Raw genomic sequence first — 15,972 nt, 5'->3', positions numbered from 1 at the left:
CATAGAGATAGAAACCCAGAGACAGATACAGAGACACAAAGAGAAAGACACAACACAGACACAGAGACAGAAGAGAGGGAGGGAGGGAGAGAGGGAGGGTGAGAGGAACAGGGAAAGGAAGAAAGAGAGGGAGAGGGAGGGAGGTTGGAGAATTCAGAAGTCTGAACACCAATTAGCTACAAGTTATCATCTTTTAAGCACATTCACACAGATACCATATATAACGTATATGTATATATAATATATGTATATATACACACATACAAATATATATGCATATGTACACGCCTTCAAGCAGCCTTCAAAAATCTTACATCCTTAGGGTTACATACTTTAAAATAAGATTATTCACTTCACAAAAGTATTCAAATAGCAAACACTATTAGTGGGATTTAAAATAGGACTGAATTGGGGGCATTAGATGGTACAGTAGATAGAATACTGAGCCTGATTATCAGGAGGACCTGAATTCAAATATGGCCTCAGACACTTAATACTTCCTAGCTGTGTGACCCTGGACAAGTCACTTATCCCCAATTGTCTCAGCCAAAATATATATATATATATATATTTTTTTTTACAAATTTACAAATTCACAAATTTATCATCATTTTTAGGGATACATCTTCAATTCTGGGCCAAAAAACAACTCATTGATCTTGTTTCCCTTGTTGATAAAAATGGGAATGATGAAACAATCTCTACTGGGTTAGTTGCATTCAATCTTTATACATATGCCCATGCTGTTCAAATATAATCAGAAGAATTTTAGAGTACTTCCTTTCATTTCCTAGGATATTGCATGTAGTAAGCACTTAATAAATGTTTGGCAATTGTATGACATACAGTTGTATGCTTCATTTGAAATGCTTTCCCCATCCTCAGAGACATTATAATTCTTCCTATAAAGATCCAAACTATTATTTCCAGGAGGACTCTGTACTGGCATAAACCCTGGGCTTGATGCCAACAGCAGATTGTGTGCATTAGACAATAAGAAGGAAAGTGTTAGTTACCATGACATTAGAGAGTGTGATCAGGGCCCATTAGCAACAGGCCAATGAAGAGAGCACTGCTTTTTGATACAGCCTACAAATGTGTTTTCCATACTTTCTTCCTCTTTTTAAAAAAGAGATACATTTTATATGCCATATTTTCGTTAGTAAAGCACTTGACTTCTTATGGCTATTTGGAAAGATGTCATGCATTTATTAGAAATATATAATTTTATGGCTATACTCAAAAGCTTTGGCCAAAGTGGGAGAAATAGTAAATACTACTTGTCAGGTATTACTCTTGGATACTTGTATCAATTACTTGGATCCAGGAATTAAGAACCCACTATTTAAATTGAGAGAGAACAAGTTGGACAGAATTTATTGCACCTCGAATGTCAAAATAAATTACAAATCACTGATAATGTAGGGGAATAGTTCCACTAAAATTCAATTTAAAAGGATTGGGTTGAAGAAAAATACCTTTAAAAGAGCTAGGGAGACAAATTTTCCAGTCTTTTTTCAATCAGTCAGTTATATTGATTAGTAACTACTCTATGCCAGGTGTTGTGCTAGGCAATGATAATGCAGGTGTAAAGAATGAATGAACCCCCACTTAGAAGGTGTTTATCTAGGGTAAAGATGAAATACTGAACAATGTTAACAAAATAATATTGGTCTTGTTGTGGGAGGAAAGGATCTGCTGATTTCATATCCCATCTTGTACACTTATCAGCTATGTGACTCCAGGAAAATTTTTTGATCTCTCTGAGTCTCAGTTAAACAAAGAAAATAATGACAATTTATATACATTATCCAACAGGGTTGTAATACTTTCTTCATTACAACCCTGTTGGATTTGTAAAGAGAACTATACTATTAAAAAGAATTACTTGAAAATAAAATATCATTAAATTTATTTTGGTTTTTAATATTATAATAATTTGATTATTTTATATAGTTTGTTACCCTGTACACACACACACACACACACACACACACACACACACATGCCTTTCTTAAATATAGAGATAAAAATGAAATGAATAAAAAATGTCAATAATGGTAAAAATTATTTCTCTGTAAGTCATATTCATTGTGTTATCTGTTCCAACATAATTTTATCTTTTCAAATAACTATTTGAGGCCTATTTCGGATATTCTCCCTGCTTTTATCCTCCTTCTTTTGCTTGAGGTCTTTTTTGCAACATGTAGCTCTACTCTGATTCCATGTAACTGTTCTCATCTTTAAAAGAAGATTTGTAATCTTGGCGTAAACCTACAAAGAAAAAGAGGACCACACCTTCTAATACACTGTTTGGGTTAGCTTTCTGGAGGTCCTCCTAATAGGCCTTGGTCTCAGCCAGGATAGTCACCATGAGAATGGTCAGGAATAGAGTCTAAAGTCTTTATTATCTCTTTCACAGTCTGTTCACTTTGACTGACTGTGTTTCCATTCTCTTAGCCCTTAAATACCCCATTACAATTACATCATCACAGCATACTGAGTATATGTGAACTAGAGAATCATTACATCACCATACTAAGTGCTATGTATATGTAAACTAGAGAATCATCATCTCATCAATCACACTGAGTTAACACCTTGTTGTAAGTATCCTTGTTTCAACTATACTTCTCCAGAGTTCTGGCCCTCTACATTCTAAGATTCTTTTCAGTGCTGGGATTCCACAAAGGTAGAGTCTTGGAATGATTTCACTAAGGAAAAACAAGAATGAAGGGGTGACAGGTAATGGGTAGAGATAGAGAATTTGTAGAATTCTCTAGTTTATTAGGAAATGAAAGGGAAGAACTGAGACATTGTTTAGCATGGAGAGGTAGAATAAATATTTTATTCTTGTGCAATAGAAACAGAAGGCTTCAATTAACCCACTCTAGAAGTTTGCAATCTTATTCAAACACAGAGCCTTATTTTTCATAACACCTGAGAGTTTGGGGGGATAAGGAATTATCCTATGATTTAATTAGTGTAGGGAGCTTCAGGTAAGGAGCTTCATCTACCCAGACAGGGAGATAATTTCTCAATAATCTAAGACGGTTTGCAAGAGCTCTAATAGATTAAATGAGTTGCTTATGGTCATGTAGAGATAGTATTTCAGGTATAATATAGATCTTCCCAATTCCAAAAAAGTTCTGTCTACTTTGCTAGCCTGACTCTAGGGTTTTGTCTTGCTTAATCAAAATGTTTAGCAAGCAGATAAAAGGGACACCTGTTATTTTACAAATATCAGTTGTATTTTCTGAAATATGTTGTTCATTAAATTTCCTTTTTTGTAAGTTTTTTTTTGTTTTCTTTTTCTGTTTTTTTGTTTTGTTTTGTTTTATTTATAAACTTCAAATGATTCAGACTCCACCAGAAAATGTAAGGAGTTTTAATACCCAACATACATCACAAAGCTATGGAATTAGTCAATACCTGTAACTGTACAGTATTTAGATTGTCTGCAATAACATTGTTTTCTAATTATCTTTGACCAGTAGATGCAAATGTATGAACTAATTTCCAATTTGAGAGTTTGATTATTTAGCCCAACCATGGATATTATGGAAAGCAATTATTGTGAGATGCATACAAATGCACACTCTGGCTGCTGAAGTAATTTAGGAAAATGGTTTGAAAGTGATTATATAATAGCCCATAATTACTATAGCTGAAAAAGCAAGAATTTTTTTTAAAAGCAAGAATTAAAATAGTATAAAGCTAAATAATGCTTTTACAAAATCAAATTTAATATCGGTTATAAAATGGACTTTTCAAATATTAAATCCAATTGTTTATTGAGAATGTTTCACAGGACACTGTTACTCATTTTATTGAAGGATTCTACTAATTATCAGATATTTCTTTATGCTATCGATAAAGTGCCTTGCAGATAATAAGAGATCCATTAATATCTGTGGATTGATTATAAATTAGAACAGTAGCAAATTGTTGTATAGTTACATGTCATTTCCAAATCCTATGGGGATGAATACACTTTCTTACATAATTCAAGATTTGTTCATTCAAAAAGCACTTGATAAAAGACTACCACATATCATATATTATCCTAAGTATTTATGAGTATTAGATTCTACCCAACACACAAACATTTAGGAATTAATGAACACAGAGTACTGCAAGTTGCTAGGGAAGCAATTTAAATAAGATATTGTTCCTGTCTTCATGGAGACTGGAAGACAGAAGAAGAAAACACCTTCCTCTGGCACCCACCTTGTGCCAGATATTGTACTAAGAGCTTTATAGATTTATCTTTTATTAATAGTATTTTATTTTCCTAGTTATGTGTCAAGACAATTTTTAGCATTCATTTTTATGAGATTTTGAGTTCCAAATTTTCTTCTCCTTCCCTTCTCCTTCTGAAAATAATAGGTGATTATCAAACTTAAAGGTTATATAGGCTATTTTTAAAAACATTTCTATATTACAGTTGTGAAAGAAGAAACAAATTTAAAAGGAACAAATGCAAAAAAGAGAATAAAATGAATAAATTATGCTTCACTTCATTAAGAATCCATCAGTTATTTTTCTGCATGTGAATAGCATTTTCCTTCATGAGTCAATCCTTTGTATGTCTTAGATCAGTATGTTGCTGAGAAGAGCTGAATCATTCATGGCTGATCATCACACAGTGTTGCTGATGCTGTGTACAATGCTTTCCTAGTTCTGTTCATTTCACTTTGCATCAAATTCATATTCCATGTTTTTCTGAAATCTTCTGTTCATGATTTCTCATTATGCAATAATATTCCACTACATTCATGTACCACAGCTTGTTCAACCATTCCTGAATGGATGGGCATCCTGCCAATTTCCAATATTTTACCACTCAAAAAGGGGCTTCTATAGATATTTTGGCACATATAAATCTTTTTCCCCTTTTTTAATGATCTCTTTGGGTTATAGACTTAGTTAGTAGTGGGGCTACTGGATCAAAGGTTATGCACATTTTGGTTGACCTTTGAACATAGTTCAAAATTGTTCTCTGTAATGGTTGGATCAGTTAACAACTTCACCAAGAATGCATTAGTATCCCAGTTTTCCCATATCATCTCCAATAGTTATCTTTTTTTTTTTTTGCTATATTTAGTCATTCTGAGAGGTGGTAGCTATCAAACTGAGCTATCAAACCCTGGTACCAGAGAGTTGTTTCAATATGCATTTCTCTAATTAAAAGTGATTTAGGGCACCTTCTCATATACCTATAGATAGCATTTATTTTTTCATCTGAAAACTGCTTATTCATATCCTTTGACAATTTATTAGTTGGGAGATGGTTTATATTCTTATAAATTTATGAGAAATGAGTCTTTTATCAGAGATACTTTTTGTAAAGATTGTTTCCCATATTTCTGCTTTTCTTCTAATCTTGGTTGCATTGTTTTTGTCTGCAAAAACTGTTTAATTTAATGTATTCAAAATTATCTATTTTATATTTCATAATACTTTCTATCTCTTTTTTTGGTCATGAAACTATAATTCACTTAACTTTTCTTTTATGAGTTCAGATGCTATACAATTTGGTGCATGCTATGTTTAGTACTGATATTGCTTTATTGTCTCTGGTATCTTTTAGTAAGATATAGTTTCCTTTCTTTTCTCTTTTAATTGCATCTGTTTTTGTTTTTGTTTTGTCTAATATCAGAATTGGTACCCCTCCTTTTTTTCTTCAGCTAAAGCATAATAGATTATGCTCTAGTCCCTTAGCTTTATTTTGTGTCTCCTTCTGGTTTGTGGGATTCTGTTTTTTGATCCACTGTGCTTTCTTCTTCCTTTTTACGGGAGGGTTCATCCCATTCACATCCACAGTCATGATTACTACCTGTGTATTTGCCTCTATTCTATTTTTTTTTACATATTTCTCCTCTCTACTTTCATCTTTCCCTTCCTCAACAATCTTTTTCTTTTTCTTTTTCTTTTTTTTACCACTTCCCCTGGTCTGTTCTCTATTCTGTCAGCTCTATGTTCCTCTTACTTAATCTCCTACCATTTTCACTTTTCTGTCAGAGAAGACAGATTTCTATATTCAACTGATTCTCTATATTATTCCCTTTTTGAAACAATACTGATATGAAGAAGATTCACACAATGCCCAATCCCCAACCTTCCATCTTTCCCTCTACTATAATGGATCTCTTGTGTCTTTGCATTTTATCCTCTTTTACAAACATTTTACAAACAAAAATAAATTTAATGACATTTTATTTTCTTTTTTATAAATATATAAATATATTTTCTTTTCCCAACATGTCAACTTTTTTTCATAATTTTCTTGCATCACTTTCAATTCTTTTTGCAATTTTTTCTACTTCTCTTCTATGATTTTTAAATTCCTTTTTGAATTCTTTTATAAGTTCTTTCTAGGCTTCAGATCACTTCCCATTTCTCCTTGGAATCTTGCCCATAGGTGTTTTGACATTATTGTCCTCTTCTTAGTTTATGTCTTTACCTTCCCTATTATCAGAACTTTCTGCGGTGAGATTCTTTTCTTCTTTTTCTTCTTCTTCTTCTTCTTCTTCTTCTTCTTCTTCTTCTTCTTATTATTATTATTATTATTATTGTTAGCTCATTTTTTTTTTTTTTACTTTTTTCTTTCTTTCAAATTTGAACTCTGATCTAGGTAGAAAGGGCATTGTCTTGTAATTGTTGTGCCAGATTCTGAAGACCCTGGCTATTTACCTGATGCTGCACCAGTGTTGCCCTGAGATCCACAAGAGTCTCACATATCTGGTGCTATACTGAGGGGGTTTGTGGAAGGGTTGGCTGACATTACTGGAGGTCATACATGTCTGGCAGCTTAACTGGTACTAACTCAGTGTCCTGGTGCTAGTGTCTGGCACATGCTGAGCCTGGTGTTTCTATATTTTCCCAGGGCTATACTGAAGCATGTTGTGGCCTAGCCTCTAAAGGCTTCTGTTTGCTCAGTGATAAACTGATGTATGTAGCAGGGTCCCTGCACTGGCTGCTGCCTGTTTGGTTAGGCCTCCTTATGACTGGCGGCTTCCTGTCTGCCCAGGGGGGCTATGCTGAAGAGAGTTCTTGGAGCTGGAGTCTGCTCATTCCCTTAGGCACAGGATGGGGAGGCAGTCCTTGTGTTGGTATTTGCCTGTTCCACCACATGATGGCATGAGACTTTCATGTTTGTTGAGGTGGAATTTGCTGCTAGTTTATAGGAATGCTTCTTTTACTTGAGTGAGACAGACCGTTTCTACTCATCTTCCAAGTTTCTTGGACTAAAAGATTGTTTTATTCTATCTTTTTTATGATTCTGCTTTTCTGGGATTTTATGTTGGTTTAGAGGTGAACATGGGAGAGTTATGGCAATTTATTGCTCACTCTACTATCTTATCTCCAAGAGGAGAACTTCCTAGATTTTATCTGATTCATTTCTCACAATATTGCTATGAAAAAAATCACATATAAATATAAATATCATTGCCTCTTAATAGCTGGCCTTGTGACAAAATTCAAAAAAATACTTGATCTGGAGCTTGAGAATCAAGTTCAAATCCTTGCTCTGACACTATTTGTGTGACCTTTGGCAATACTTTTTCATTTTTCTGGATCTCAGTTGCCCAGCTGGATTTTAAAGTTCCATCTAGCTAGGGAGCTGTGTATGAGCTTACAAAAGTATAGGACGTGTAGATTCAGAGAGTGGTAAGCCCAAAGTCTTGTGCATCAAAAAGATCAGGGATCAGCTCAAATACAGACTTATGAATTCAAGAGCAATGGTCTTTTCATTACATATTATAGCATTCTGACATAGGACATGATCTCTGATCTCAGTGAATTTGCAATCTAGTAGGAGCAGTATGATATGAACATGATAACTGTATAATAATTATATCACACTAAACACAAGAGAGATACAGAGTACTTAACATCGAGAGGAAGGAAAAATCTTTTGTTGCTGCTGTTCAATTGTTTCAGTCATGTCCGACTTTCTATGACCACATTTGAGGTTTTCATAGCAAAGATACTGAAATGCTTTGCCATTTCCTTTTCCAGTTCATTTTACAGATAAGAAACTGAAGCAGACAAGGTTAAGTGACTTACCATGGTTACACAGTTGTTAAGTGTCTGAAGCCATATTTAAACTCAGGAAAATGAGTCTTCCTGATTCCAAGTCTGTTGCCCTATCCACTGTCTTACCTAGTTGCCTCTATTATAATAAGCAATCAAGATTAAATGGGATCTTAGTTATGCAATAGAATTTATGAATGTTCCAAAATGTCTCCAAAAGTTCCTTTCTTATAGTCACTTCAATAACTTATAAATACTACCCTCAGAATATAACTAAAAAGAGAATACAATTTTGATGTTTATTGAGAGGAGTTTAGATAAAAATTTGAAGATATAAAATTAGTTTTAAAAATTTAATTAAGTTCCTATAAACCCATAAACCTATAAACTTTCAATGGACTTCCTAAACTGTGCATGTCCTATGTCTATAATATGTATATTCAGATAGCAACAAAGTTTTAAGAAAATAAGAGTACTAATGTTTTTAGTATTGAATTATGATATTGACTGAACATTATAAATTTTATTTACTCAAGGTTTCTTATTTGAATTAAATCAAATCAATGTATCCTTTCCAAAATATAGCTTCTGTCACTGAAGCCATGAATCACCATATAGATATTTTATTGTATACCATATTGTATATTTTATATCGATTTTATAATAAACACAATGTATTTGCAATATTGATTGTTCATCTGCTTTACAAGTGTAAGTACTTAAATTCATCTGAAGGGCACATGGAAAGGACCAGAAGTCCTAATTGTAGTATGGTAGAGTAGATCCCAATATTCAGACATACTTAGCTTACATTGGTAATTAAGATGACAGTGCCAGAGTACTGCAGAGAATAAAGGCAGGGAAAGTCATTATCCAACAATATGGTCACATATGCATTTCAGTAAATTTGCTTTGGAAGATATATGGAGTTTGAGTGAGGAATGGAGATCAACTATTAGAACATTACAAAAATGCAAGTAAGAAGTTAAAAAAAAAAAGCGGCCATAGGGTAATGGCCAAATAGTGTGAAGAGAAGTGTGTGTAGGAAGTAGGGATGAGTGGGAAGATATGAAGGATAATGTAGAAAATTAAATTACTAGATTTGGTAAATATATGGAAGTTGGAGAGTGAGAGAGAATGAATAAGTAGAGGATAAGACTCAGATTGTAAACCTCTGTTTCTGGAGGGATAATGCTCTCTGAATATAAATAGGGAATTTTAAAAGATAGATGGGTTGGCAGACAGAAGCTAGGGTAGACACAGTCCATCTATATTCCTCATTTTATGTAATTCATTTTATGGTATTGAAAACAAACAAAAAAAGTGCAGTGTGGGACAGAATTCTTACCAGTCACTTCCCAGCAGGAGTAGTAGGGGCATTATGAGGAGCAGGACAATTTCTCAGTAGTACCTGGACTGCTCTTTCAGTGGGTGAGGGGATTTAGATTTAGATAATTGTGTGTGGAGGTGGCCCAATGACTGTGAAGAAGGGGAATCGATCATTGAAAACCTGTCATTGTACTAGGAGAAATTGGGATAGAAGAACATGGGAGGGAGGGGGAGATAAGGTAAAGAATAGGTATGTTCAATTGGAAGTGAAACTGACTAGTGGCTGCCATTGGAATGCTAGGATGGGGTCCATATTTACATGTTCCAATTGATTGATCATAGAAGTCAAAAAAATTCTTCATCTATTTGCATATTAACATTTAATTTCTTTCCCCTGTTTTCTAGTTAAGGTTATTTTTAAATAGCAGATGATCACTTCACTGCCTATCTAGCTTTTTAAACATGATTATGTAGAATATGTGTGTATGTACAAATATAATCACTATATATATATAGATAATCACCATATATATATATATATATATATATAAAATCACTTGCTATTACAATAAATCCTTTTTAAGATACTTTCACATGAATGGACCCAACAGACAATTTTCTAATTCCCATTATTACAACGTTTTTTATATAATCATCTTAACCCTCAAATGAAATGTCAGTGCATTGTGTTGCAATTCTACAATTTTGAATTCTTATAAACATTTTAGTGGCTATGACCATAACAACCTTATCACACCCACCTCCTTCCTTTCAGTCTTTTTAAGGCTGATGTAGACCCTAGGACTTCAGAGATATCTGCTTCAAAGCTTTATTTTTATGTGAAAACTCGCCTATGACCCTCCCCTAGACATATAAAAGTTGAAAGCTGTTTAGGTGCTTGGGGAGTGCCAGGGTCACTGTAAGAGTTCTTTTGAAATTGGCCCACCAAATGTTCTCAGGCTGTAGGACTTCAAAGAGAAAGCTGTTTGCTCCCAGCCTTTGCCCTCACTATCTTAGCTGCCTGGCTCCTACTACTTTTTTTTTCCTTCTTTTCAAAAGTGAACAGTTTTATTAAATAAACTTAAAATAGACCTGAATCCCAGCAAGAAATGACAAACTAGGTAGATTCTACCTACATAATGATTTTTTAAAAAAGTATTCTAATGACTTTTTCAGCCCTCCAAGAAGTATGTTTGCTGTTCTTCCCCATCATAATTATACAGAAATAAACAAACCAACCAACCAAAAAAATCCAAATAAATAAATCCTATATTAGGTTAATAACAACAACAACAAAATGATGACAACAAAAACAGCAAAGTGAAGGTTGGAAACAGAAGAAGGGAGATGAATTAAACATAAAAGTATTGGCATTTCTTCCATTAAAGTATGAAAAATCAATAATGTAGTGCTAGCCTTTTTCCCTAATAGTAGCCAAACAACAGACATTTCCCCCATTGCCTATATCATAAAAGGCCAAATATGACAGAAAGTAAAGGTAGGGAGGGATCTGGGGAGAATCATTTAACATTAGGATTTACTACTCACTGAATTACACAAACCATCCACACACTCAAGCAATTAAGATATATTTATCTAACCCACTACCCTCATTTTATCAGTAAGAAAACATGGGCTCTGACCTGAGAGATAAAGTGACTTAGAATCAGAGATAGAGGACTGGAAGGAATTTCAGAGGTCAGTCTGTTCAAGCTCCTCATCATATAGATGAGGAAATTGAGTATCAAATTGGAGAAATATCTCATCTAAGGTTATACAAGTAATAAATAGTAGATTCAAGGATTAAAACTCAGATTATCTGATTCCATATTCAAACTTTCTACCCATTTTACCATTCTATGATCCTATAGCTACTGGTGTATAAGTTCAAGACCAAATATTCTGGAGTCAAGCTATAATTTCCATCTGATGATTTTTTTTGTGTGCTTTATAATATGTTGTCAGTTGCAACAAATATAGCTAATAGAAAATTTTATTTGTGGAGGATGTATTTAATCCTAAAAATATGAATTTAGGAAAATATAAGTAAAAGCTATTATGCAAATTATCATTTATTATCTTTTATAAATGATAAATTTAATAGAAAAATATGTGATATAAGCATACATATTTTAATAAAATAGTGCATCTGGGTGGTACAGTAGATAGAAAAGACTCAGGAAGACTCAGCTTCATGAGCTCAAGCCCAATCTCAGATAATTATTAGCTTCATGATCCCAGGGAATCACTTAACCTTATTTGCCTCAGTTCCTTCATCTCTAAATTGATGTGGAGAAGAAAATGGCAAACCATTCTGGTATCTTTGCCAAGAAAACCCCCAAATGAGGTCATGAAGAATCAGATATAACTGAAAAAAATAATAATAAACTACAACAATTTTTTTTAAAAATAGCTTATAAAGGTTAAATACATTTTATCAAACACCAAGACAATAAAGGAACTTGGTTAATATGTGATATTAGAAGGCACCATTAGCAAAATTCAGGAACTGCAATGTAGTTTCTACTTCTCCCAAAGGTTAAACAAAGGCTTTCATAAATGAAAATGCTGAGCCATACTGCCCTGTAATAACTGTATGTAATCAAGGCAAAAGCACTTTGCTACATTAGATATTGCCTCTGGGAAGAGAAGCAGTAGCATTAATGGCATTCATGACTTGCTGATAGTTCTTATTTGAAAAAAAAATAACATTTGACTTTTATATTTGGAATATCTATAATATTCATATACTTAATGTCCAAAAGTCTTGGGGCAATTTTAAGCCTGTGATACTTATCCACATTAAGCCGAGCAGTCACCAAGGTCATCTTTATGCCATGATAAGTTATTGGAAAACTACGTTTAGCAGAAAACTATAATTCTAATTTAAAATGTTTTAAGCTCTATGTAATGGATAGCTGAGTTGATAGAACACTAAAACAGGAGTCATAAAGACCTGATTTTGAATCTTGCCTCAGACACTTACTAGCTGCGTGACCCTAGGGGAGTCATTTAATCTCTAAACCTTAATTCTCCCGTACAAAAGGAGTTGATAGAAGCACTTACTTATAGGACTATATCAAGGACCACATGGGAATATATGTATTTAGAAACAAAAACCCTTAAATATGTATATGTGTGTGCATGCATGTATGCATGTGTTTATGAGTAGGCTGATTTTTCTCCCATTCTGGCAACATAATATTTCCAGTGAAGAACCCAAAGATACTATGTATGCATTTCTAAGACATAAAAATTAGCACTATTTTAAAATATGGTAAATTTCAACTTTTAATATATATATATGTATATCTATATCTATCTATCTATCTATCTATCTATCTATATATATATATATATGTGTGTGTGTGTGTGTTTTAAATTTCAGGTGAAATTTATCCCAAGATGTACCACACATGTTTTTTCCTGGTGACATATATGGCACCTTTATGTCTCATGGTGTTGGCCTATTTACAAATATTCCGAAAACTATGGTGCCGCCAGGTAAGCAATTTCAGTTGATTTATATTTGATCTGTTAAGAATATACATAAATTCAAATTTCAACAATGCAAGGCAGATAATGACAAGCTTTAATAAAAAGTTGACATATTAGCTAATACTAATTGAACTAAATTTTATTGATTGCTTTATTAGTATTTATATTTAAGAAATCTAGTCTGTGTACTGTCATAGTGGGTTCAAAGCTCGAGACATAATTGTATTTTCTTGGCGACTTGACTTCACTTATGAGAGCAACATTGGCCAAAACAGGTCAAGGAATAGTTGGAGATGTAGTTTGCATGTTGGAGAAAGCACTCATATTGGAGAAATTACAGCTCTTTTGATGCACTGAAGTATAAATAAGCATATGAATTAAAGTTTAAATGAAATATGTTTAAACTGTGTCTTATATAATTAAGTGTGGCACTTCTTTCAATCCTGTGGATCATAGTCAACCTGTTGTAAGATACTATATCTAAGATAATTGGGAGCAAGATGATACATTGGAAAAAACATTGAGTTTTGAGTCAGAATATCTGGATTTAGCTCCTACATTTGACACTACTTTTATATTAGTGAGCCAATTATATAACTTCCTGGGCTTCAGTTTCCTTATCTGTAAATGAGGGATTTAAACTAGATGACCTCTGAGGTTATTTCCATTTCTAGATCTATATAATCATAGATTATGATTAAATTACATCATAAATTACTATGTTCAGGAAAAATATATATTGTATTGTGCCCCATCTTTTTGAGAGCCTCTGAATTTACTGAATTGATTTTTAGGTTGAAATAACAACCACAATAATAATGACAAGAGCACTTAAATAGTATCTTAAGGCTTTGTAAAATGTTTTACATATGCTTAATAATAATAGCAATAATAAAAACAATATTTACCATAGTCCTTTAAATTTTGCAAAGTGTTATACATAAGCTATCTCATTTGGTCTTCATAAACCAATGAGATTGATGCTATTATTTTCTCCATTTTAAGGATGAGAAAATATGGATCTGAAAAAAAAATTATGTGGCTTGCCTATAGTTACAAACCTAATAAATATAAGAAGCAGTATAGCTTCCTGAATCCAAAACCAACATTCCTGGGCCACTGAACTTATTTCCAGTTTTGTCCAAGATACCTTTACACAATGGTAAGAATTGTAGAGCTTGTGTAGCATGAGTAAACCATTTGAGACTCCATGGTCATCCTTGTAGCATGATAGAATATTGGAGGAATGCCTTCATTAAAGGTGACAGATAAGATAAATCTGAAGTCATAAAGACCTGATGTTGAATCCTGCTTTAGATGCCTACTAGCTGTGTGACCTCAGAAAAGATGCAAAATATCTCTGGATTGTAGTTTTCATATCTATAAAAAAGTAGATATTAGTAGCACCTACCTTAGAGGACTAATTTAATTAGAGGACTAATTTAGTTCAATTCCCTAAGCATTTATTTAGTGCCTAATATATGTCAGGCAATGAGAAAATAAAAAAAAAATATTCCTGTACTCAAGATTCTTATCTTATTTAGAGGAAAATAGCATATGCATAGAAAATTAAGTGCACAATAGTTTTCATGAGGGCAGGGGATCAGGATCAAAGTTCTGAATAAAAAAACATTGCAACTGGTCTTTGCAGGAATCTAGCAATTCTGTGGGACTAGATAAGGAAAAAGCCCATTACTGAAATAGGAAGTCATCTAAGAGAGAAGAGACAAGTAAACTGGCGTGTTTGGGCTACAGCAGAGAGTAGGGCTGCAACAATACAATAGTCTGAGGAACAATGTATAATTATTCTGAAAAGTAGACTGGATTCAATAGGGTTTTATAAGCCAGAGAAATTTATATTTTAGCCTAAAGTCAAGAGAAGGAGAATATTCAGCTACTAATTAAGGTTCATGAATTAAATCATATAAATGGTCAAAGGTTCTAAATAGAAAATTTTCAGATGAAGAAATTAAAACCATTTATAGTCATATGAAAAATGTTCTAAATCACTATTGATCAGAGAAATACAGATTAAGACAACTCCTAGATACCACTCTCAAATTGACTAAGATCATAGGAAAAGAAAATGATGCATTTTGGGGAGGATGTGGGAAAAGTGGGACACTAATATATTGTTGGAACTAATTCAACCATTCTGGAGAGCAATTTAGAATTATGCTCAAAGGGCTATCAAACTATGCATAACCTCTGATGCAGCAGAGTCTCTACTGGGCCTGTATCCCAAAGAGATCATAAAAAAGGGAAATGGACTCACATGCACAAAAAATATTTGTAGCAGTCTTTTTTGTAGTGGCTAGGAACTGGAAACAGAGTGGAGAATGGCTGAATAAGTTTTGGTACATGAGTGTTATAGAATATTGTTATTCTATAAGATCAGTAGGATGATTTTAGAGAGGCCTGGAGAGATTAACATAAACTGATGCTAAGGGAAGTGAGTAGAACTAAGAGAACATTGTACACAGCAACAGAAAGATCAATTCTGATGGGTGTGGCTTTTTTCAACAGCAAGGTGCAAAGTGATTCAGGTCACTCCCAATGGTCTTAGGATGAAGAGAGTCATCTGGACACTGAGAGAGACTGTAGGTTCTAAGTGTAGATCACAACATAGTATTTTCATTTGTTTGTAGTTATTTGCTTGCATTTTGTTCTCTTTCTCATTTTTCCCCTTTTTGATCTTATCTTTCTTGTTTAGCATGATAATTGTGGAAATATGTATAAAAGAATTACACATGTTCAACATACATAGGATTACTTGCCATTTTAAGGGAGGGAATGGGAGGAAGAGAGGGAAAGAAATTTTGGAATTCATGTTTTGCAAGAGTGAATGTTGAAAATTATCTATGCATGTTTTGAAAATAAAAAGCTTTAATTAAAAAATGAATTAAATCATAAATAAGTGATGGATTGATATGTATCAGTAAGAGCCCCAAATATATTTGATGACAAAATAAAAAGAATTTTTTCCCCAGGGGGAAAAAAAGGTTTGGGGAGAATATATCATCCTACCTTTTATCCTAATTGGATTTTATAATAATATTATATCTATCATATAAGTTAATAATAAATAATATAGGATAATAATAT

At 33.2% G+C, this 15,972-nt stretch overlaps 1 protein-coding gene across 2 annotated transcripts in view; it reads left to right on the top strand.

The window, feature by feature from the left end:
• The window catches only part of HCRTR2 (hypocretin receptor 2), a 164,179-nt gene that overhangs the window by 122,853 nt on the left and 25,354 nt on the right, over positions 1-15,972 (top strand). For both annotated transcript variants that reach the window (XM_031964706.1, XM_031964707.1), the window contains exon 4: positions 12,758-12,873. In XM_031964706.1, coding sequence (XP_031820566.1) covers positions 12,758-12,873 — 116 coding nt within the window. The remainder of the gene's footprint in view (positions 1-12,757; positions 12,874-15,972) is intronic.

The sequence above is a fragment of the Sarcophilus harrisii genome, chromosome 4, assembly GCF_902635505.1.
Source record: "Sarcophilus harrisii chromosome 4, mSarHar1.11, whole genome shotgun sequence".
In the NCBI taxonomy this organism is placed as follows: domain Eukaryota; kingdom Metazoa; phylum Chordata; class Mammalia; order Dasyuromorphia; family Dasyuridae; genus Sarcophilus; species Sarcophilus harrisii.
Note: the sequence above shows the minus strand (reverse complement) of the source record. Positions and strands in the feature narration are given on the sequence as shown.